The sequence below is a fragment of the Myripristis murdjan genome, chromosome 5 (assembly GCF_902150065.1).
Source record: "Myripristis murdjan chromosome 5, fMyrMur1.1, whole genome shotgun sequence".
NCBI classification, from domain to species: domain Eukaryota; kingdom Metazoa; phylum Chordata; class Actinopteri; order Holocentriformes; family Holocentridae; genus Myripristis; species Myripristis murdjan.
The window spans coordinates 36085473-36110964 of NC_043984.1; the positions used below are offsets into that span (position 1 = coordinate 36085473).

General features: G+C 45.3%; 1 protein-coding gene across 12 annotated transcripts in view; it reads right to left on the reverse strand.

Annotated features, from left to right (window-relative positions):
* The window catches only part of cadpsa (Ca2+-dependent activator protein for secretion a), a 206870-nt gene that overhangs the window by 9599 nt on the left and 171779 nt on the right, over positions 1–25492 (reverse strand). For 9 of the 12 annotated variants that reach the window (XM_030052526.1, XM_030052529.1, XM_030052522.1 and 6 more), the window contains 4 exons: positions 24931–25005; positions 24636–24719; positions 20700–20732; positions 18900–19007 (listed from right to left, as the gene is read on the reverse strand). In XM_030052526.1, the coding sequence (XP_029908386.1) occupies positions 18900–19007; positions 20700–20732; positions 24636–24719; positions 24931–25005 (300 nt within the window). Of the gene's footprint in view, positions 1–18899; positions 19008–20699; positions 20733–24635; positions 24720–24930; positions 25006–25446; positions 25464–25492 lie in introns of all 12 variants that reach the window. The other 3 variants (XM_030052528.1, XM_030052531.1, XM_030052523.1) reach the window with 1 other exon arrangement.

Genomic DNA, 25492 nt, shown 5'->3' on the forward strand with positions numbered 1-25492 from the left:
ACGGTGAAGTTGAGAGCCACTTTTTTTTTTTTTTTTTTTCCAAAGCCGGCCGGCCGAGCTCGTCAAATGAACAGTGACGGCCCCTCTCGCTTTGTTCCTCTTGGCACAAACTAACAAAAGCAATCATCGGAACAGACGAATTCACCCCGGCTCTTTTTTTTTTTTTTTTTTTTTTTTTTTAAAGGCTGCATGGGGATCAGCAGGGGGCTAGCACTCGCTGACAGCCAAAACAAGCGTAATATGGCTCTGAATACATAATGCCGTAACCCGACAGGGATCAAATCTGTGACATTCTAACGAGTTCCAGCCGAGGGAGGGAGCGGCTCCGGCTCCGGCTCGGGCTCCGGCTCCGGCTCCGGGTCGGGCTCCGGCTCCGGGTCCGGGTCCGGGTCCGGGTCCGGCTCCGGATCCGGGTCGGGCTCCGGCTCCGGCTCCGGGTCGGGCTCCGGCTCCGGCTCCGGCTGGGACCTCGCCGGTGTGTACTCGGTGCTTTTTGTGTGTTTGCGTGTGTGTTCACCATCCCCGAGCTAGATGCTGATGAAGCCCTATCGATATGCACACACACACACACACACACACCTGCCAGTCCAGCCCCCTTGGAGTGAGAGCAGGGAGACAGAGCGACCTCCTGCCCCCTCCTGACACCAACACACCCCGCTGCCACCTCCCCATCCACCACATCCACCCCCCTCCACCCCACCCCACCCCACTGCCACACACACACACACACACACACACACACAAACCTCGCCTGGAAGCCAGTGTTCACACCCAAGTCTTCACATGTTCCAGGAAGCCGTGGCGCCTGGTGGGGGGCTCACTACCAGGCGAATTCGGTGCAAAAAAAAAAAAAAAAAAACAGAAAAAAAAATCGGCACATCTCTCCCTCCATCACCCCCCCACCCTTTCCCTCCCTTCCCCTCCCCTCCCCCACCCACCTACCCACCTCTCTGAAGGACCCTCCTGCATACATTTGCTCACATGGCTCTGATCCGCCGTGAGATGCCGAGGGTTACCGGCCTCTCGCGACCGCAGACGTTTGGGAATCGTGAATCCCAGCGGAGCGGCGGCCTCCACGCCTCTGACCGTGCACGATTTGGTCGTCACGTCACTCGAGGTGATGACAAAGTGCAAAGTTAGCGAGCAGGGAAAAGCGCAGGAAGCTCGGAGAGGTTTCAGCCTGATGGGGAGCGGCTCAATCTAATCGGCCGGATCCCCATGAAATCTGCTGCCTCTCACGTCGCCCAGAGCCACTTTTCCCAAACGAGGATCTCCCCGGTGGTACGGCACTACAGGTAGCAGTGTGGATATTACAGGGAGTGTGTGGGAGAAATCTTAAAATAGAAAAATAGAAGAATAAATCAGGATTATTTTATGGGACTTTGGTGCTTGAACCTGCAGGCTTGCTCGCACTGAAGCTGGTAAAAGACGGAGAAGTGGCTCTTAAAACGACGAACAGAAGAGCCGGTTCAAAAGAAGAAGAAGGAAGAAGAAGAAAACACAAACCGGTGACTTTGTGAACTGTTGTGGCCTCAGTGTTGAAATTAATCAGCTCCTTCACTTGATCGCTGTTGGGTTCCTGCTGCAGTTTTCTAGGCAAAATGTTGTGGTCGGGAAAAGAGGGGAGCTGGACTCAGAAATCAGGGAGTGGCAGTAGAGAAGCTCATAAAGTTGGAGAACCGCTGGCCAGAGGCTGAATCGGCTGTCGTGGCGTCGCCGTTTTACGTCTAAATGACCTCGGGAATGTGTGGTGAAGCTGACGGGGAGCCTCGGACCGGCGGCTTCAGGACGGGCAAAATTCAAAGAAAAGCTCACGAAACCTCGGACACACCAGGCGAGGAGCAACGCCCTGATGCCAGCGGCGTTAATGTCCCAGGACGAACAAGAACCTGCAAAAGTCTCAGCATGAACTTGGAAAATCCAGCGCTGATCCCAAACCACATTGTGTTATGTGTTATGAGCTGTTGGCCGACGAGGCGACGAAACCCGCAGAGTTAAAGCGCCGTTTGGAAACCAAACACAAACCAAACTTATGGGATTTTTAGAGAAATCGCGATGAATTTAAGAGAAATACGGCGAGGGAGGCCTCACGGTTCACTGAGCTGCAAAAACGCAAAATCTTACCAAGATTATTTGTCTTATTTCAAGTCAAAAATGTCTTATTTCTAGTCAAAATATCTCATTACACTTAAAATAAGACATGATCACCTCAGAAGTAACTTGTTTTTAGACAATTTTCACTTGTTTCAAGTGAAAATTCACTTGAAACAAGTGAAAATTAGCTAGAAACAAATTTTGCCAATGAAACAAGCAAATTTTCACTTGTTTCAAGCAAATTTTCACTTGAAACAAGAGACAATTGTCTAAAATCAAGTTACTTCTGAGGTGATCATGTCTTATTTTAAGTGTAATGAGATATTTTGACTAGTAATAAGACATTTTTGACTTGAAATAAGACAAATAATCTTGGTAAGATTTTGAGTTTTTGCAGTGTGAGCTGCTGGAAGCTCTTTCCTTTTTTGATATTTGGAATAACCTGGCTAGTCAGCATGAGTGGAAATTAGAAATAAGATAAGGTGAAGAAAACAGCGCCACCTACTTTAAGACAACCCAAGTCCCTGTCTGTCTGTCTCTGTCTGTCTGTCTGCCTCACAGCCTCATGCACACTAACATTTAACATTAAGCTCTTAAAAGTTATAATCTATGCACAGAGAACCACATGCACACACACACACACACACACACATGCATGCACACACACTCCAGAAAAGCCGAGCGCCCGGTCGGGTCGGAGGCCCTCCTTTGTGCGGCGGCTCAGGGCCCTTTGTGCCGCTGAGAGCCAGGAATGTTGGAGCTGAGGAGGGGCCGCCGCGGGGGGTACACGGGGATTACAAGCAACCTGGGACTCTGCCTCTTTCTGCCTCTGAGGGTGTGTGTGTGTGTGTGTGTGTGTGTGTGTGTGTGGAAGAGCAAAAGCAAAAGAGAAAGGAGGGGGGGCCTTTGGGTGCACAGATTGTTGATGTCTCTGTTTGCCTGTAGTCGCCCAAATTAGCCTCCGTGCTCAGAGGAGCGGCGGCTGACAAACTGCCCCATTAGCATGCTAATGCCCGGGGATCTGCAGGAGGAGCTGCCTAATCCCGGCTCCTGGCTCAGCGGAGGACCAGGAGCAGCTCCACGCCGTACCTGGGCAGGTCCGCTCCTCGAAGCATCGCCCCACCGTCCTGTCCCGTCCCGTCCCGTCCCATCCTGTCCCAGTCACAGAGATCAGGACCGGCCGGTGGATGAATGTGTCATCCCAGGTGCTGCTTCAGCCGTTTCAGCTGGAAATGGCGTTTGAACAGCAGGTAATCTGTTGGATTACTGGCTGCATCAAAATGTACAAATCTGTTTCATGTGTCATCATGCGGGCGGCAGCACTTTGAGTCCAGTCTTGAACGTTTTCGTGCCACATTGGGCTCATCTCGGCGTCCGGTGAATTTCAAGAACTTCCCAATTTGAGGTCAATAAAGTAAATCTATCTATCTATCTATCTATCTATCTATCTATCTATCTACCGTATTTCATTTCATTAATCGCCTGGCTGCAAATAGCCGCCTGGTTCTTTTAAACGCCTGGGGTCTGCATCCATTTTGCGTATTAAACGCCCACCCGAATAACCGCCGGGGTGATTATTTGCATTATATTGAGGTAAACCCAAAATAAGGCTATTCACCTTATTTTTGCAGCAGTAAACAGTTAGCCGCACAATAACTGTGCCGCACTTCCGTTTTCTGTCAAAATAAGAGCGCTAGCTAATGTTAGAAAAAAAGCGTTTACCGTAATCTTAAATTGCCCGACTGTAAATATGTTAGACAGTAACTGTCATCACGATAATGGCCTGGTGCAGGTCTGTGCAAAAATAAATAAAGGCCTGCAGCGAATAGCCGCCTGGTTCTTTTAAACGCCTGGGGTCCAAGTTGATTTTGCGTATTAAACGCCCGGGCGATTAATTGGGGAAATACGGTATCTATCTATCTATCTATCTATCTATCGATCTATCTATACTTGTGTGCAGTGATCTGTTGACTGTTAAGGCGTTCAGCATGGAGTTCCTGTTGCTAAGCTCTGAATCTCATGTCCAAACCTCATTATTTTATTTTATTTTATTTTATTTTATTTTTATATTTAGGAAAAGGTGCTCTGCCTGTTGCCTGTTGGAGTTTTGGACGTGGTCTGCACTTCCTCCTTAAAACGAGGGCAGACTCGACTGAGGTGCTCGCTGCTCAAATGTGTAACTACTAGTTTTGTGGATGTTGTTTTGTTTTTTTTTTTCTGTTACATTTCAGACCAAAAAGCACGGGAACACATAAATGGGGCGTCCGACTTCACAACAAAATTCACGTGAACGTGTCAAAAGCAAGAACGTACGACACATATTCCAAAAAAACAAACAAAAAACAAACAAACAAACAAACAGGTGTAGCTTCATGTACAGTTGAAATGCCAGTCAAACTGTATCTGAGGACGAAGCAGCTGATCATCTGGTGTGGATGCAGAGATCAGACGTCTGTGTGCTGTTACTGCTACACTAAGGCCATCTTTGTAAGCTGTGTGTGTGTGTGTGTGTGTGTGTGTGTGTGTGTGTGTGTGTGTGTGTGTCCTGCTGAGACCCAGCTGTGTCTGCAATTAGCAGGAGGCATGGAATGATGATTGTTGCTGCGGCAACACTAATTCTAAGCGACAGGCTTCCTTGTGAAGGAGAAGGAAGGCCGCTGAGTGCCATAAAGCAACACTACATTTCCCTTTGACACACACACACACACACAAGTTACATGCTTACATACATGCGACCATGCACACACACTCCGTACTGCATATATGCACATGCACACACACACACACACACAAGGAAACCAATAGGGACGCGGTCCTCCTGAGAAATCCATTAACGGCGGCGCAGCGTGTCCCTCCGCCGCAACCCGGGACGGCTAAAAGAGGCAACCTCTGGGCGACCGGGGGCGGGTGGAGGTGAGGCGGGAGGGAGGTGGTGGTGGTGGTGGGGGGGGTTGTGGAGCGGGTGGGTGGGTGGGGGGATTGTGTCTTTAAATCTGACTGCAAGACATTATGCACTTACGACAAAGGGCCCGTCTAATCCTACCTGCTCTGCTTTTCAGAGGCCACCGCTGGCCTATTCGAGCCCCGCTCACCGGCTCAGTGGAGGGCGGGGGGGGGCGACGACACTCAATTACCATAGCAACTCACACTGGTGGGTTGACCCCCCCCCCTCCCCTCCCTGCTACTGTAAGACCCCCTCCACCTCCCTCTGTACCTTGTCACCCAACAGCGAGGCTCAGCTGACCCTCCGAGGAAGAAAGGAGCTTTTTTTAACGGGAGACGATGCACCGAATGTTGTCATCCCCTCTCTCTCTCTCTCTCTCTCTCTCTTTTTTTTCTCACCGCAGGCTAAGCTGAAGGCCCGGCGGGGGAGGAGGGAGCGCCGCGGCTCTCAAAGCGGAACTGAAATAAAGTTTCAGGCTCAGCGAGCTCGCCGGCCTCAAACTGTTCCGATTGTGCCGCCGACACAAAGGCGGTCAGCCGCGGCGGAACCGGGGCGGCGAGCGCATTAGCCGGCCGCGAACGACCGTCGAGGAACGAATCGGCACGTTGCTGGACGCGGCGTCGCGGGAGCAAGGTAAATGTTTACATCGAGGCCCGGGCTTCTTTTCAAGCCGGCAATCTGGCTCTCTTACAAAAAAAAAAAAAAAACCCCAACTCCTTCCACCGCAAGTGCCAGCTCAACACACAAGAGTCTAAATAAGGAGCAACTTCATGTTCGGGTTTGGGGAAGGGGCGGGTGGGAGGGTGGAGGGGTGGTGGGTGAGGGGGGGGGGCATGTTGTGAGGAACTAAACAGTTGGAATTACGGTCAGCAACCAGTCATTGAGTAAACACACAATGAGCGATAGAAAAGCTCTGCGGTGGAGGGGAAAAAAAAAAAAAAAAGAAAGAGGCGGAAAAAAAAAAAAAAAGCCGCCGGCGGCTCCGGGCCCTGAGAAAAGTGAGCCATTCTGGGCACAAAGAGCCGCTTAGGGGTGGACCGAGGCAAGGGAAGAGAGGGCTAAAACACTTGTGGGCTTTGGGGGGGAAACTCTATAGGGGGAGCGAAAATGGAATAAGCCAGCAAGCACTTGAGGGTCCCGCCGGGCACCTGAATGGGACGGAGGGGCGGAGGGCCGGAGGGGGGTCCGGGGAAGGTGAATGGGCTGCTTTTTGGGCCCAATTTGTCTCCTTTCACCCCGCTCGCCCTGCCCCGGCTCTGACAGATGTACAAAGGGGGAGCGGCGCTGGGCCACTCATCCACATACGCCCGTGAGCAGCTGTCACTTTTGTCAGACAAGTTAATCAAACAAATGCCACCGTACCTCCCTTTTTAACCGGCGGAGGGAAGGAGGGCTGGGGGCTGAGGGAGGGAGGGGGGCGAGGGGGGGTCTCAGAGGGGCGATAGAGACCAGAGAGATGACATGTGTGTCCTCGATCAATCCGCCCCGCCGGCCCTCGTCGATAAACAGCCGCGACCTGACAAAGGAGGCGTCTCCATTAAAGTCCTCGCGGGACGACGGCGGCGGCGGCCTCGGTGTCCTCAGCCGCTTCCTCCCGGCGGCCGGGTCGAGCCGAGCCGCTCACACACAGGATTTAGAGCGGGAAAACAAAATGCTCTCTCTCTCTCAGTAATTACGAAGGGCCCTAAGCTGCTTACGGACTTCATTAAACGGAAGTGAAACCTTTTCGGAGCTTGTGTGTGTGTGTTCGAACCGTCACACGCAGCCCGTCCCGCTCCGTTGGCCTTTTCTTGTTATTGTTGTGATCGACGACTCTTATTTTTCCTCCCCGTTTTGCGGCGTAATCCCTTTACAGTTGCTTTACTTCGACCTAAAGAGATTAGACGGAGCGGGCATGGAAAACAACGGGGCGAGGGGAGTCTTCACGCGGCGCCGCATCCGGGCGTCGTGAACCTGCACACTGCAACAAGTCCAAATCATGTCTTATTTCAAGTCAAAATGTCTTATTTCTGGTCAAAATATCTCATTACACTTAAAATAAGACATGATCAGCTCAGAAGTAACTTGTTTTTAGACAAAAATTAAAATTTGCTTGTTTCATTGGCAAAATGTGTTTCTTGTTTCAAGCTCATTTTCACTTGTTTCAAGTGAATTTTCACTTGAAACAGGTGAAAATCGTCTAAAAACAAGTTACTTCTGAGGTGCTCATGTCTTCTTTTAAGTGTAATGAGATATTTGGACTAGAAATAAGGCATTTTGACTTGAAATAAGACAAATATTCTTGGTAAGATTTGGACTTTTTGCAGTGCAGGCGGCAAAAACCTTTTGGGGAGAAACCGTAGTCGAAAAACAAGACGATATTTGTCTTTTCTCTGATTTAATTCAAAAGACTGGGTCAGAAAATCAAGAAAACACAGAATTATATGAGAAAAAACTTGGGAAATAAGTTTGTGGTTTGCTTTTGCTGCTCTTTTCTTTTATTCACTGCAAAAAGTCAAAATCTTACCAAGATAATTTGTCTTATTTCTAGTCAAAATATCTCATTACACTTAAAATAAGACATGATCACCTCAGAAGTAACTTGTTTTTAGACAATTGTCTCTTGTTTCAAGTGAAAATTCGCTTGAAACAAGTGAAAATTTGCTTGTTTCATTGGCAAAATTTGCCAGTGGAAAAAGTGAAAATTCACTTGAAATAAGTGAAAATTAGCTAGAAACAAGAACCAAATTTTGCCAATGAAACAAGCAAATTTTCACTTGAAACAAGAGACAATTGTCTAAAAACAAGTTACTTCTGAGGTGATCATGTCTTATTTTAAGTGTAATGAGATATTTTGACTAGTAATGAGACATTTTTGACTTGAAATAAGACAAATAATCTTGGTAAGATTTTGCGTTTTTGCAGTGTTTGTGTTTATTTGCTGCAGAAATGAGCCCATTCCTCCACAGGGATTCAAGTTATTTAATCTTAACTCGACCCCTATCATTTCACTTCATTTCTAAGCTCTTCCTGCACTTGGACACGATGAAGCTTCGTCAAAAGGCGGGCGGTGTTTCTCTCCTCATCGTCAGAGAACTGATTAGGGCGCGACGCCTCTTTGCTGAAGCCGAGGGAGTTAAGTTTGCGTGAGCTCAGAGTTGATTAAATTGTTCACTTGGCGCGGCGGTGGGGGCGGCGGGTCCTGTGACCCCGAGCTGGCGAAGTGGTAAAGCGCCCAGCGGACAGCCAAGTGGTATGACCGCGGCTCCATCGGCACGCCGGGCCGCTGGCGTTCCCGCTCACCGCCGCAGAACGCCCCCTCCTCGCCGATCCACCCCAACTTCACCAAAGTATGGCGACAACAATCTCAATCCCCCAATCTCCGTCTCAATCTGACCCCTGCCCCCCGCCCTGCCCCGCCTTCTCCCCTCCGCCAGCAGTTGGTGAGCAGAGCAAGCCGAGCCGGGAGGAGCAGCGGCAGCGGCGGCGGCGATTAAAAGTGCTTTAAACTTTCGTCACACAGAAGTGCAATCTCGCGAATCGGGTAACTACCCAAGGTCAACGGAAATACTTCAAATCAATCAATGAGCCGCGCTCCTAATCCCCCCCACCAGGCGAAGGCAGATTAAGTGTATAATTGACCCGTGTAATCCCTGTATCTGCAACCGCGGGCCCGGGGAGGGCGGGGCGGGGGGCGAGGGAGGCGCAGCTCTGAGGCTCCACAGCATCAGCATCCTCCTCCTCCTCCTCCTCCTCCTCTTCCTCCTCCTCGTGATGCAGGCGTATCAGTGCAGGGCTGGATTTGGCTCAGGCTAAAGAAATGGCTTTTTTTAATCAATGATCCCCGGGCCGCCCCGCGCTAAGTCCACCAGCCCCCCAGTATCTGTCTGCGTTTAAGCACATCTGTTTTAATCCAGGCCTCTTCAGTCGCTCTTTCAAGAACACAGCCAGGCAGCCAGGGAGGGGAGGGGAGGGGAGGGGGGGCAAGAAACCAAATTAATTTTTCCCTCTTCCCCTCACACAAACACACAGCGAGCGCCTCCCCAGCGCCGCCACCTTGAGAAACCGTCCCGCTAAGTCCTGCGTCTCATTTTGGACCGTCCATCTGAGGCAGGGAGTCAAAAAAAAAAAACAACAACTTCACTGGTGCTTATGGGCTTTCCAAGTGAGATTAATCATTACTGTTGAATAATACCATGCTCACACACACACACACACACACACACACACACCTGTCTTAGCTGCAATTTTCACAACTGATAAGATTAAAGCGATGCCGTGATTGGATTGCGGGGCAGGATTGCGCGGTGAGGAAAAATGGCATAAAAGTCAATCCGATTTAAACTTCTCCCCACCCCAAAAAAAAGAAAAATAACATCTTTTTTTTTTTTTTTTTTTTTTTTTTTTTTTTTAGTTGCTCATGGAGGGAAAAAAAAACAACCCAAGAAAATAAGAAACAGATCCTGTTTTTTTTTCTAAGAATTGCCACACTGAGCTGAAGGCGCCTTTGTCTTATGTTTGCTCACGGAAACGGGTCAAATATCAATAAAAAAAAAAAAAAAAAAAAGAAAAAACGCCCCCCTGCCCGCAAATCTATGTCAGTACACGGGGTATTAGCACGTCTTAATATGTCTCAAATCATAATTCATGTCTTGAGACGCCGTTGTTTGTTTAAAATTATCAACATTAGAGCCCATATGGGCCTGTCTGCTGTCACTCTAGACGTTTAAATCCCAAATTGTTGACACATATTTAGAAATTAAGGGGCCATGGTGCCATAATCTTCTTACGGTGGCTGATATGAGAAGGCACGCCTCGGGGGGGAGAGGACGGGGGGGGGGAATCCGTGTCATAACCCCAATTAAATTAGATATAACCTTGACCTTTGGGAGGAAGCTCTGGGAAAGTGCCAGCCAAACACAAACGTACAAACTCGGCTTTTCAGGAACTTCGTCTGCGGTTTGTGTCACTTTCTAATTAATGATCTGTCGATAACGAAGCGGACGAGGGTCACGAGGTTTGCTCTTCGTCCTCGGGCCGGGCGGGGACGAGTGACACGCGACGCCAGAGAGAGGAGAGAGAGGGGAGAGGAGGAGATGTGATTTCGGGCGTAATCTCTTTACAGTCGACTCTCATGGGATTTGTATGTGACTTCTCCAATTCCACACGTTACAGCCCGACCAAAGATTTTTTAAGGCTCTAATCTCGTCACGCGGCGGCGGCGGCGGCGTAGCAGCAGGAGGAGGAGGAGGCGTCAGGGCCGCTCGCCGCGCCTCATTAAATGCATTTCCTCCCTCTTTCTCCATTCGCACTGTAAATGGATTTTAAACCGGCGGGCGAAATTGTTTTGCGAGCGCCTGCAGCTGGTAGCTTTTCCTCCATTTTCTTCTTTTGTCGCTTTTTTTTTTGGCTTTGAAAGGGTGGACGATTTAATTACATTCAGCAAAAAATGTACCCCTTCCATGGCTTGACGATATAAATTGACATCTTTCATATCGATCGTGATGTCATGATATGAAATTAGTTATCGTCTGGGATTTCAGATATCGTAATATCGCGCACTGCAAAAATCTTACCAAGAATATTTGTCTTATTTCAAGTAAAAATGTCTTATTTCTAGTCAAAATATCTCATTACACTTAAAATAAGACATGATCACCTCAGAAGTAACTTGTTTTTAGACAATTTTCACTTGTTTCAAGTGAAAATTCACTTGAAACAAGTGAAAATTTGCTTGTTTCATTGGCAAAATTTGCCAGTGGAAAAAGTGAAAATTCACTTGAAACAAGTGAAAATTAGCTAGAAACAAGAAACAAATTTTGCCAATGAAACAAGCAAAATTTCACTTGTTTCAAGCAAATTTTCACTTGAAACAAGAGACAGTTGTCTAAAAACAAGTTACTTCTGAGGTGATCATGTCTTATTTTAAGTGTAATGAGATATTTTGACTAGAAATAAGACATTTTTGACTTGAAATAAGACAAATAATCTTGGTAAGATTTTGAGTTTTTGCAGTGCGATTTCCTGGTTTTAAAGGTTGAGTTTCAGTAAAGAAATGCAGTTTTCTGAACGTATTCGACTGCTGTAGATGTTTTATTATCAGCCTCCACCTGCTGAGTCATCAAATCCACGTTACTGATGATTGTTCAGCAAAAATCTTATGAAAGCAGCAGGTCATCCCTGAAATATCGGGACAATATGGAGGTATTTGGTCAAAGACATCGAGCACCAGAGTGCGCACCATCCCAAAGCGGCTCTTAGTAAATAAGTGAGTGTTTTGGGAGGCGCGGCGCCCCGGTGGGAGGACGTGGAGGACGCAGGTTGTAATCCCCGCGAGGCGGAAAAGACAAAACAAGATCAACAGATGAAGTCACCAGCACAACAGGGAGGGGAGGGGGAGCGTCACAAAGGGAAGATTAGGGGGGGGGGGGTCAGGCCTGACCTTGTTTCCCCGAGCCCCCCTTAACCCGCACACACACACACACACACACACACTGCTGATACCTCCTCTTAAGGCGTGCTGCAATCAAAACAAATCTGTTTCTAGTTCCTGTAACGATGAGAACACATGACACACGCGTCTCGCCTTACAGTTTGGTGTGTGTGCAACAGTTCACGCACACACACACACACACACACACACACACACACACACACACACACACACACTTTTCTCAGCTGCCACCATCTGCATCTCCATGTCGTTATGGGCCCAAAAAGCACTGCCTCAGGTTAAACTAGTTTACCTTTTGGGAAAAAAAGGCCTGTGAGATCGACCCTTTTTTTAAAATTATTATTATTATTATTATTATTATTATTATTATTACGTATAAAAAGACCCCTGCAGCTGAGAAAAATCACAGTTTAGGAAGCATGGCATGAGACGTTCACTGTCACATCACGAGGTCCCGATCTGTTTAACTGCCCTGTTGTCTTTGGGGTCAATTGGACTTCATTCCTTATTCTACACGTGTAAATTCATAATTAACCCTGTTTTTGCTTCATATTTCATGACGTTTGCTAATTCAATGGGGACAAGAGGGGAAACATGAAATGAACATGATGATGTTCTCAGTGTGTTGGACTCATTTTGTCCCCGTCAGTGTTTCCTGGGGGTCAGTTTGACGTCCAGGCTGTTTCACTTTAACCAGCTTTGCACTTTGTAGAGTCGATTATATAATATCTGTCCGTCTGTTTGCTGAGCGGGCCTCAGCTGCTAAAGGTGAACACCATCCAGTGCTCCTCTTTTCTAAATAACGTGTCCCACATTACTGACTAATAAACAACAACAATACTAACCGATGCATTTCTTCCTCTTTTTCGAATCAGTGTGCATTTTCAGGAACTTGAACTTCACTGATTTGCAAAACTCAGCTGACCTAATTCACTTTTTTTGTGACATTTCCAAAGTTTCTTGTAAAAGTCACACCACATCGGCTCATGTCGGTGATCAGCGCATCGCTGGCGTTTAAACAGTGAATTAAAAGGTTACTATATAACATTGAATTAAAAGGTTATTATATATATAGTAACCTTTTAATTCACTGTTTAAATGTCTCTTCTATCATTTATTCCTTATATTCCTTATTAGCGCATATCAAATCAGATAATGTGTGATATGCATGTGTAAACAGAATAATTCAAAGAACTTGTAATTGACTTTTTTTCTTGTCTTTGTGTGTGTAATCAACTTGTGAATTTTTATAGTGATATCTGAAAGTAAAATGTTGAACCCCATTCCCCTGTGTGTTAAAAACAGTGTTTTTTGGTATTATGTGGTCATAAATAGGTGATTTTCAAAACTTTCCACCAATGGGATTCCTTGGGACTTTTTTCCCTCACTCAGGACAAACTGAGGATACAAAATCAGTTGAGTTTGCTTCTCTTGCCATTTGTCCTAGGTTGACCCCAATTTTGGCCTAAAATTACTGGACTAAAAAAGCAAACACAAAAAACTAAGAATCGTAATCACAATTACCCAGTTTCCCCTCGGGGATCAGTACAGTATTTCTGATTCTGATTCTGTTTGCATCGTGCATGGCGGCGGCATTTGTCAGATAAAGAGACGAGAGAGACAGAAAGACAGAGAGACAGAGGGAGAAGGTGGGGAGAGTGACAAGAAAAGCACAACAGAGCCCGGTTGCAGAGAGCAGACACCTTCACGGGCCCTGCTGGAGCCGCGGGGAGAACAGATCGGGAATGACAACGAGGAGAGAGCCGGCCGCAGCGATCCCGGCACAAACAAACACTCCTCTGGACGCACGAACACAGGATACACGGCGAGGAAAAAAAAAAAAAGAAAAGAAAAGAAAAGAAAAGAAAACAGCAGCAAGGAACAGGAAGCATCCAGCGGTGGACGCTCGGACGTCGACCTGCGTTAGGAGGAGAGAAGAAAACGGCGACGGGAAGCCGGAGACGGATCGCACCTCGAGGCTGCGACGTCGACGCCGGCACACACACACACACACACACACACACACATACACACACACACACACACCAGCACGGAGGAGGACAAAGAAGAAGAAGTGACAGTTGGTAAGGTCAGCTGCGGAGGATTTGGGGAGCTGGACGGCGGCCCGTGCCTGGCTCGGCTCGGCTCGGCTCGGCTCGCCGTCTCCCTCTCGCCTGGAAACTTCATGAGCAGTTTCAAACTTTTCTCCAGCTCTCAAACTGTTCGTCTTGATCTCTTCAGCCTTCATCACCATCACCACTTTTACATGCACTGATTTTCCATGCTTATTCCTGATTTTACAGCATTTTCCATTTGGATAATCCCAATAAGGCCTTTATCCGAACGTAGCGTATTCCCATTAAAGACGTGGGATTTGCCGACGTTATTCGGGTTTAAGGAGCATTCTCTGGTAACTTTTGTGGCGCATTCAGACGATGCAACACGACTGGGGTTTTTACTGCAGTTTCCGACAGTTTTCTGGCCTGTTTACGGTCAGCTGTGTGTGCTGCAAACCAACCAGCGAGCTGAAGGTTTGGGAGGCTGGATTAGAGACGCACTCACAAAATAAAAGCCACACATTTCTGGTGGGAGGGAGAAACACCTCTGCTGTTGCACATGATAAAAAATGTGGATATCCACTGGTTTATGGATATACACAAATATCACAACATCCACCTTTTCAATGACGAGGTTGAAGGAATGAAAGAGGGAGGCTGCACGGCTCAATGTTAACGGGAACATTAGTGGAATATCCATCTTCATTAGCCAAAAACAGATTAGTATGAATATTCCTTTTCAGAATAAGGGCAAAAAATGAGCACGCTTGGATTTGTAGCTCTGTGCTGAAAGATTTGCCAAAGCAACGCAAAGTTAGGATTCAAAATGTTGTAAAAGTGCAAACATGAAAGCAAAAAGATGCAGTTAATCATCTTAAAACTGATTTATCAGTTTATGTATCATCCAATCCTGACCTTTCACTGAGAGCAGGATTGTGGCCAGTCAGGGTTACAGATGGATGTGATACAGTTTGAATGATCATGTATTTAAACATAAAGTTGAAATGGCTGTTTATAGGAGCACAGATCATCTGTAATGAGACGGTTTGATCAGTTTGTAAGTGATCACGGGGATATTTATTATTGTTCTGCTGTTTGTCTGTAACTTTAAAACTGGTCAACGGACACACACCATTCAGATACAGAAACAAGCATAATTATATGTAGATTTATGCAAATTCATAAAATATGCATATATTAGCATATTTAATGAGTTCCAGCAGATTTAAAAGATTTTTACAAAACATTTTTGTCACCCATCTCCTCCCACAACTTTTAAACTGTGTGGCATAATTCTTATCCTTTTTGAGTTATTATGCTTGTATTGAAACACAATTACAAAGAGTTACATAGAGGCTTGTCTTTTGTCTTTATAAGTCAGCCAATGTTTATATGGTTTATGAGTTATGAAATACATGGAAGTCAATGAAGCCCCATTCACTGTCACTCTAGTTATAAGTCAGCAATTGTACGCAGTAGAAACTCTATTCCAGTTTCTAAATGCTCATTCTGACATGTTGATGAATTATGCACACTTGCATAATGATGACATATATGGTTTATAAGTTATGAAATACATGGAAGTCAATGAAGCCCCATTCACTTCCATTGTATTTATAAGTCAGCCAGTGTATGTGGTAGAAACTCCATTCAAATTTCTAAATACTCAGTACGACATGCTGATCCATCATGCTCACTTTTATAATGATAAGATATATGGTTTATGAGTTATGAAATACATGGGAGTCAATGAAGCCCCATCCGCTCCCATTGTATTTATAAGTCAGCCATTGTATATGATAGAAACTCCATTCAAATTTCTAATTGCTCAGTATGACATGTTGATAAAACGAATTCAATCTTATAATGATGACATATATGGCTTATGAGTTATGAAATACATGGAGGGTAATGAAGCCCCATTCACTTTTATTGTATTTATAAGTGGGCCGGTGTGTCCAGTAGAAACGCCATTCGAACATCTGATTGCTCAGTATGACATGCTGATGACACGTGTGCACTCTTACAATGATAAAAACATAAATGCCAAACCAAACTAATCAGCTGACAGCGATCACAGGCAGGCATTTTCTTCAGGAAATATCTAAAATATTAAATATTATCGTGCTTGGTGGTGGTGGTGTTATAATAATAGAGTTGTGGCAACAGGAGAGGCACTGAAACTCAGCGCCATGACAGCGGAGGAGAGTTTTAACGTGCTATGATGTTTCAGATGTGACAGGAGGAAAATCTTGGAGGAAACACTGAACTCTTGGTAGAAAAATGATCATATTAAAAAAATAGTGAATGTCGTTGCATAATAACAGCAGTGTCAACACAAAACCACAGATATGAGCGTTCAAAATCCAATGCAGGTCAAACCGCGTGTCATCTGGCGTTAAACATGTGACGAGTGCAGGATTGGGGTTTTTCAAAGTGGTTGAATCCTGTCAGAGTAATATTTCTTTCAGAAGTTAATTAGTAGTTTTTAGTCGTGTCAGTGTGAAGTGGTTAGCTGTAAACTTCCTCAGAGCCAGCCTCCAGATGGTCTTTAAACTTGAAAGGAGGCAAATGGGAAAAAAAAAAAAAAAAAAAAAAACTACACTCATCTTTGCTCCAAGTTCATAACACTCGCTTCACAAATCCAACATACACCAGGAAGACTCACAACTGACACATGATGAGAGTTGGATTATAAAAAAAAAAAAAAAAAATACACCCCCAAACCGAAATCACGTCGCTGTCAAACCGGCCTCGGTGATCTTTAACGTGGTAATCTTGCCATTTCACTGCAACTTGCTAACCTGTGGTCTCAGAGTTTTAATCTCCTTTTTAAAAATCGTTGGATGTGGGGGACGGCGACGCTCGCCCGTCCTGACAAAGAGGAACCTGCCCAGCGCACAGGCCGGGTGGGAGCCTGGAAATGTGGAGCTAAGCCGTCCGACAAAGGCGTCTTTTGTGCTCTTTTGCAATTGATTAACTCTTGTTTGCCGACTCGGAAAAGAGAGAACACCGCTTAAGATAATCCCTCCTCAAGATCAGCACACGTTTCAGACAAACAAGACGAGACAAAAGACCGTAAACACAGAGGAGCGACGACCCTGCGCTCATGTCCAGTTCACAACTACGTCCCTCTCTAATTTGCTGTAGTTACATGACTGCTGAATGTGTGTTTCACCGGCTCCTGCTGTGTTCAGTTTACCTTCTAGTCCACTTTAATCTCTTCTGAGGACGAGTGCTGCAACACTGTGATACTTGGATGGCTGGTTTCAGTTTGTGTATGTGCTCTGTAATGGTTCCTATCAAATAAACCATTAAAAATCAATCCATAAATAAAAATACAAGTGAGGCGGTGGATCCAGGGAGCCGTGGTCAGCAGGGAAAAGCTCGGGGAAGGATTTTTGGGGAGCAGCGGAGGCTCGGCGCTCGGGGCTTCGTGACTCGAGCGGCGGCTCTTGGTTTTAATAATGGAATCAGAAAGTGTGCTGACACTGTCGTGTGAGTTGATCACAGCTCAAGTCGATCACAGTTTGTCAGCGATGGAGGGGAACAGTGTTAAGTGTGTCAGGACAGTCATGGCTTCACAAAATGCTATGCTCATTTTGGCCAATTTTTTTTTTTTTTTCTTTCTGACAAGTGATAACTTGCTGCCACTAATTTGCCACTGAATTTTATTATTTATATTTTTAGGACCACTCTGGAGATAAGACAGTGCCTCTGATGTATCATGTACAATCTTTTAGATGGAATGAATATCCTTCATTTGCATTTTTGTTGAAAATAATGAAACCGAGCCAACAAATAAATATGCAAATATAGTGATTTGTAAAGACTAAGAACAGTGAGAATCTGCCTGAGAGGTTTGCAAAAGTCAACATCAGCTGCAAGAAAAGGATGACTGAATGATGTTTGTAGTTAAAGGGGCATTAAGTAATCAGTACCAATACCGCCCTCTATGGGCGACCGGTAGGAACTGCAACGACGCTGGCAGATCTCCGCTCAAACTTAAAGTGGAAAAAAAACTCTTGCTAATTAAAACAGAGAGAAACAGAGACATCTAGTAAAGAGATCATATATCACTGTGAAAAATACTGGAATATTAATTATTACACTGCTTTGTCTTTTCTGTGGCTTGTTCTAAAGTGGAGACTGGGCCGGAGTTTTGAAAGCCAGAAATCACCTGGCCAAGAAAGCGCTGAGTCTAATCAGCAACGCCTTCACCTTAATTTTGGAGCGCTTCATGCACGCAGAGGCACTGATTTGCTTGACAATTGTTTGCAAATGAAAAAGGCAAGAGCGCTGATTGAAGGGGAAATAACATCACATAAAGCGTCTCACAGGATCTGACTCCCAACCAGGTCAAACTGTCTGAAACCTGCCACTTCCTGACTCTCTTGCACTTCACTCCGATTAAACGCTCTCACACAAACTCAGCCGGTGATCAAATCCGGCCCGCGGGTCGCAGCTTTGGCCACAAATAATTACAGAAAATGAGGATATGAGTGTGCTCGTTTCACTTTGGCTTGTTGGATTTTTATTTTTTTTTTTCCAAATGTTCTCTGGCCTCGTCGCCAATGAGCCTCCCTTACGGAAAGAAAATATGTTTACCAATATATTAAATGAAATATATGGTAATGTATTAGAATATATTACATTTAATATATGAACAACAATATATAGAAATATATTATATATTTGAAAATACATGGAATGATATATAGGTGAATGATATATTTTGCATATATTTATATATTGCATCAATATATTGTAATATATGCCAATATCTGGAATAATACCTAAGTTTTTATTACTTGCACATTTCAGATACTGCAATATATTTAATATGAATATATAATATATGTGTTAATTTCCCATAATATATTGTATTTTATATTCATAAAAATCCTCCATAATGTATTTAGATTCATATGTGATGAATACTGGGATAATATATTCAAAAATATATGATCTATGACATTCCAATTATATGGGAACATGTATTGGAAATATATGTATACATATATTGCCACATGTATGTGCAATATATGGTAACATATCTCAAATACATGTAAAATTTTATGGAAACATGTACATCAAATATGTGTACAGATATATTATAACATGTATGTGCACTATATGTGTACATATATAAGAACATGTATGTGCAATATCTGGAATAATACATAAGTAATTGCGCATTTCAGATATTGCAATACATTGGAAAATATAAAGACTAGTTCCCATATATGGGAATGTATTATCTAATATACCATGATATTTTCCAATATACTGCAATATATATTTGTTTGGTAAGGGCTCCCTGTGGTGGAGGAGGAGGAGCAGCAGGAGGCGCTGTGGCTTCTTTACTTACATCAAATAGCCTCTCGATGTACACCTCCTCGTTGACCTTCTCCCTCAGCATGTCCTGCGAGTGGCGGACAAACGTCACGTAGCCGTCGGCCACGTCCATCCCCGGCTTCTGCAGCGCAAAAAAAATGTAAACACACAGCAGAGTCGGGTCACGCCCACACCCTCCATTTCACACGGTGGATTCTGGATGCGTTCTTTATACTGTGACTTATTTTATTATCATTATAGCTAATATTCAAAATGTCTGTACATCAGGGTTTTTTTTTTTATAGTGGGTGAAGCTTTTGTTTAATTCTGATTACTAACTACAGGATTTTTTTTGGTTTTTTTTGTTTTTTTGCCTGCAGTCTGTACAGGGCTAATATCTCATTTTTTGTAACGTTTCAATATCGAATACCTCACAAAATATAAACTATAGCAGATATGAAAAAGCCTGTGCAAACTAACAGCCATTTTTGTCAAGAGGCAGCTCTCAAATTTGGCGACCTTATCTAAAAAAAAATTGGGAATATGTTATCTTAAGTGGGGGAAAATGCCCACTGAATGTTTTTTTCTTGTTGTTGCTAATTTTGCGCTTGCTGTACTTGACCCGAGTGCTCTAAAGCACAATTTAAAGCTGTTATTTTAACTTTGATTCATGCAGTTTTTCAGTGTAAAGGTCCATTAGGTCAGTAAGAGACAAAGCAAAACAGGCTTCACAACATACAAACGCATCTGACATCTCTCCCATGCAAGCCAGTCACACGGACGTCCAAAACAAGACGCGTCTCCAAATTGTCAGTTTTATCATTTGCAGAAAAAGAGGGAGAGGTTTGCAGCTCGCGTCTCCTCAGAGGTGTTTCATTTGCAAGGCGATGCAGACGACTCGAGGCTGCGGGGGCAATTGTTTTCAGTCGACTCTCTGTCACAGAGATTTACGCTTGGCCGGGAACCAAACCTCGCGGTCTAGGCATGTGCAAAGTGAACAGGGGTGTCGGAGCCACGCAGTTGGCTTGGGGGAGGGGAGGGGAAGGAGGGGGGGCAGATTGTTAGGAGCTCTGCCATTTCGACATCGAAAATATTCATCAAGGACAAAACATTTTCCCAATAACACCTCATCTCTCTCTCTTGCCCTCCTAACATCGCTCGCCGTCCTCACGCTAACACACCTCCAGCCCCGGTTCTCTCTGCACTTCTGCTGTTACTTATCTATTTATTTATTTATGTAATCATTCATTTTATCATTTCCTCACGGTAGCCTTGTCGCAGAAAAAGGTCACGCCGAGCCCGAATCGCTAACCGCCACTGACCGAACTTAGTTAACACGTCTGCCACGACGCTCCCGACGTGCAAATGAGTGTTTTTTTTTTTTTTTTTTTCCCCAACGAGACTCTAATTTTGTACATTAAGGACACAATTAACGTCCCGGGCTACAGACTGTGGCCCCTGCCAACGTACACAGTGCCTTGTCAGACTCATTGACAAGGCATTAATTTGAGAAGCGGCGTGTTGGTAAGGGCCGAAGCGCTGGCAGTCGGCTCGACTAATGCAGATCGGAGGGGCTGTTTGCTGTTTGCTGTCGTACAACATGTCACAGTCACAACGTATACTGTGTGGGCAGAGCGAGGCGCGGCGTCACGGCCTGGCAGGCTCTGGCCACATGCATATGAATGGACATTTGGGCTGGAAAGTGAAAATGAATACCATTTGGATTGCGATTCCACTGGCGAAAGCGCGGTCAAATATTTGTGCATTCACGAAACACACACACACACACACACACACACACAGGGCCACAGCGTGAGGTGAGACTGTCACTTACAGGTACGTCCACGTACTTGGAGGCAGCTTTCACCTGGAGATAAAGGAGAGAGAGGTGAGAGGGAGGACTCCAGCCGCGGCTCCACGTTTCAGGACAAAAGCTGCACGCTGAGACCGCGGCCTCACGTTTTTTTTTTTTTTCCTCCTGCTGAACTCTAAAACTGTAAAAGTGCACTCGCACACTCGATAAGCTCTCTTTTGTTACGCCGCCGAAGCTGAGATGTTACGCTGCTCAGGACCGAGAGAGGAACGCGAAAGCATCCAGAAAATATTATGGGCTGAAATAGTGTGATATTAAAAAAAAAAAAAAAAAAAAAAAAACAATGGGAGAGTTTGAACAAGACTGAGCACTCATCCAGATGAAATCATAAATCCATGTATTAGAGTGATTATCCAATCAGGAGTATGCACGTTCATCAAAAAAACAGCAGCTTCATCTGCTTGGTAGAAACATCGACCACAAACATGGAGGCCGGCAGCCGGGCGCTCCCTCACATCCCCAACTATTACTTTTTTTTTTAAATTATCTTCCCTTATGTCGTTTCCTAATGAAGTGTAATTTACCTTTTTGGTGCTTTTTGCTGTTGTTCCTTCGACCTGCCTTCTGCATTTCTCAGGATGACTTTGACCGCTACAAATGAAGCGATGTGAACTTGAACTCAACATTTCTCAGTGATCTGGGATGGGACGTATTAAGGCTCATTTATGCTCCTTTATGTCCAAAAATAAACACGTCTGTTTTAGCTGATGTAACCCTAACTGCCCACGTGCTTCCATGCGTCATTTACGTCGGCATGGACATTCAGCAATAATCAATAAATCCCCTAGAGGGCAGCAATGAGTCAAACCTTTCTGACAACAAACATGGCAATGGTGGAGGAGGTCATAATAATGGAGCTGCTACAAAAAGGCAGAAGAGGAGGTGGCGCTGTAGAGGACGGCGGTCCATGAGGTCATTAAACACAACGATGCAGGAGGACGGTGGTCTGTGAGGTCATTAAACACATCATGATGGGAGGATGGTGGTGTGTGAGGTCATTAAACACATCATGATGGGAGGATGGTGGTGTGTGAGGTCATTAAACACATCATGATGGGAGGATGGTGGTCTGTGAGGTCATTAAACACATCATGATAGGTGGATGGTGGTGTGTGAGGTCATTAAACACATCATGAAAGGAGGATGGTGGTGGGTGAGGTCATTAAACACATCACCGCAGAAGCATGGTGGTCTGTGAGGTCATTAAACACATCATCACAGGAGGACGGCGGTGTGTGAGGTCATTAAACACATCATCACAGGAGGACGGCGGTGTGTGAGGTCATTAAACACATCATCACAGGAGGACGGCGGTGTGTGAGGTCATTAAACACATCATCACAGGAGGACGGTGGTGTGTGAGGTCATTAAACACATCGCCACAGGAGGACGGTGGTCTGTGAAGTCATTAAACACATCACCACAGGAGGACGGTGGTCTGTGAGGTCATTAAACACATCGCCACAGGAGGACGGTGGTCTGTGAGGTCATTAAACATCATGATAGGAGGATGGTGGTGTGTGAGGTCATTAAACACATCATGATAGGAGGATGGTGGTGTGTGAGGTCATTAAACACAACGATGCAGGAGGACGGTGGTCTGTGAGGTCATTAAACACATCATCACAGGAGGACGGTGGTGTGTGAGGTCATTAAACACATCACCGCAGAAGCATGTTGGTCTGTGAGGTCATTAAACACATCATCACAGGAGGACAGCGGTGTGTGAGGTCATTAAACACATCATCACAGGAGGACGGTGGTCTGTGAGGTCATTAAACACATCATCACAGGAGGACGGTGGTCTGTGAGGTCATTAAACACATCACCACAGGAGGACGGTGGTCTGTGAGGTTATTAAACACATCACAACAGGAGGACGGTGGCCTGTGAGGTCATTAAACACATCACAACAGGAGGACGGTGGCCTGTGAGGTCATTAAACACATCACCACAGGAGGACGGTGGTCTGTGAAGTCATTAAACACACCATGATAGGAGGAAGGTGGTGTGTGAGGTCATTAAACACATCACCGCAGGAGCATGGTGGTCTGTGAGGTCATTAAACACATCATCACAGGAGGACGGCGGTCTGTGAGGTCATTAAACACATCACCACAGGAGGACGGTGGTCTGTGAGGTCATTAAACACATCACCACAGGAGGACGGTGGTCTGTGAAGTCATTAAACACATCATGATAGGAGGACGGCGGTGTGTGAGGTCATTAAACACATCATCACAGGAGGACGGCGGTCTGTGAGGTCATTAAACACATCACAACAGGAGGACGGTGGCCTGTGAGGTCATTAAACACATCACAACAGGAGGACGGTGGCCTGTGAGGTCATTAAACACATCACCACAGGAGGACGGTGGTCTGTGAAGTCATTAAACACACCATGATAGGAGGAAGGTGGTGTGTGAGGTCATTAAACACATCACCGCAGGAGCATGGTGGTCTGTGAGGTCATTAAACACATCATCACAGGAGGACGGCGGTCTGTGAGGTCATTAAACACATCACCACAGGAGGACGGTGGTCTGTGAGGTCATTAAACACATCACCACAGGAGGACGGTGGTCTGTGAAGTCATTAAACACATCATGATAGGAGGACGGCGGTGTGTGAGGTCATTAAACACATCATCACAGGAGGACGGCGGTCTGTGAGGTCATTAAACACATCATGATGGTAGGACGGTGATCTGTGAGGTCATTAAACACATCACAACAGGAGGACGGTGGCCTGTGAGGTCATTAAACACATCGCCACAGGAGGACGGTGGTCTGTGAAGTCATTAAACACACCATGATAGGAGGAAGGTGGTGTGTGAGGTCATTAAACACATCACCGCAGGAGGACGGCGGTCTGTGAGGTCATTAAACACATCACCACAGGAAGACAGTGGTCTGTGAGGTCATTAAACCCATCACAGGAAGACAGTGGTCTGTGAGGTCATTAAACACATCACTGCAGGAGTTTTCTCTAATATTTTCAGTTTTTTAAACTTCCCCTTCATGTCTCGCTCTGACGCCGCTCTCTCTTGCCCTCTCGGCGGTGCTGCCCCATTGATTTCCAGCGGTGCTCCCCCGTTCACTCTGTATCTGTTAGCTTCCTGAAAATGTGCAGCAATGCTGAGGAAATGAGCGCAGCGTACGGACAGAAGGCTGCGTCCACATCTGTATTTAACTTTAATCATAAATGAGCCTTTAGCCAACTTCCCCTCAGGGATCAATAAAGTATTCCTGATTCTGATTCTGATTAAACAAATAAAATGATGATAATGACGATGATGATGATTTTGGACCGAACGCCCCATGTGGTGAACGGGTTGGAGAGTGTGTGTACCTTCGTTACCGCAGCATAAAATCATAATCTGATGGTTTGTGTTGAGTAAATAAAACAAGAAATGATGTTCATGGACAAGCGATAAATGATGTTTGATGTTTCCTCATATCACTACCTGCTGGAAACACCTGGATGTGCTGTCACCTTGACTACAACTGACCAGTTATCCACAAGAAGAAGTGAAAAAAAAAAAAAAAAAAAACACCACCTAATAATAAAATGGATCCAGAAATGCATAATGTCTTATCGCATGGATTTTCCTTTAAAGGATAATTCTGGTGTTTTTCAACCCGGGCTCTATTTTTCCACCTGTTTCAGCTCAATACTCAAACATTTTTGTCCCTATCAGTTATTTGGACCCCAAAAGGTGGAAAAAAAAAAAAAAAAAAATAGGGCCCCGGTTAAAAAATACTGTAATTATCCTTTAACTGTGAGTCAGAAATAACATCCATAAACAGATACAGAAGCCTGAATTAATGAGATCTGTTGGAAGAGGAGGGAGAAAGGTGGATGACGTGTGTGTGTGTGTGTGTGTGTGTTACTCACTGTGAAAGACAGGAAGGAGGAGAAGAGCGTGCCCTCGTCGTATCTGGAGAGCTTGGCCAGGACGCTCTCCAGAATGACCACAAACTGAGGAGAGACAAAGTCAGTAATCAGCGGCGTCGCCTCTTTCCATTAAGCGAGCGCCCGTCCGTTTATTTCTTCGCGTGAAGGTTCGGCCTCGCGGCTAAATTTAACTCGTTTGACGGAGCCCCCCCCCCCCCCCCCCCCCCCCCCCGCTGCGTCCCGTCAGGGTGTGTTTCTCACAGGTGTAAGTGTATTTGCTGTGTAGAGCGTTTACCTTGGCCACCAGCAGCGTTATCATCTCCTTCACCGTCTCCTCGATCAGATTGTCAATTTGGGAGTGATATTGTCTCTGAGAGGGAAAAAAAAAAACAAAAAAAAAAACAACAAACTTTTTTTTAGTCTCCTCATCGACGCTGAGCAGCCGAGCACCGTCGTCACGTGACGGCACAGGTGAACACTGGACACTGCTTTAAAATTATTTGACTTTTTAATGTTGTTTTTTTGTGATCTGTGGTCTCATCCATCACAAATGAGAATTTTCCACTTGGCTAAAACTGATCAAGAATCAGAATTTGACTGAAATTTTTTTGAATAAAAGCTCCCAAACAAATGAGCTGGGATGTAATTTGAGCTGTAATTTGCATAATAAAAGCCATGAAGCTGATACTCTATGATATTTTGTGTTAAATATGCGAAACCCCCTTTTCCCGACTTCCCCAGACTGAGACCAGATGCTCGTTCAGTTTCTGTAAGGTTTATTATTTCACTTTGACGGAGCCAGGCTAACGACTCCCATAGACTTCCAGTCTTTATGCTAAGCTAACAGGAAATGCTAA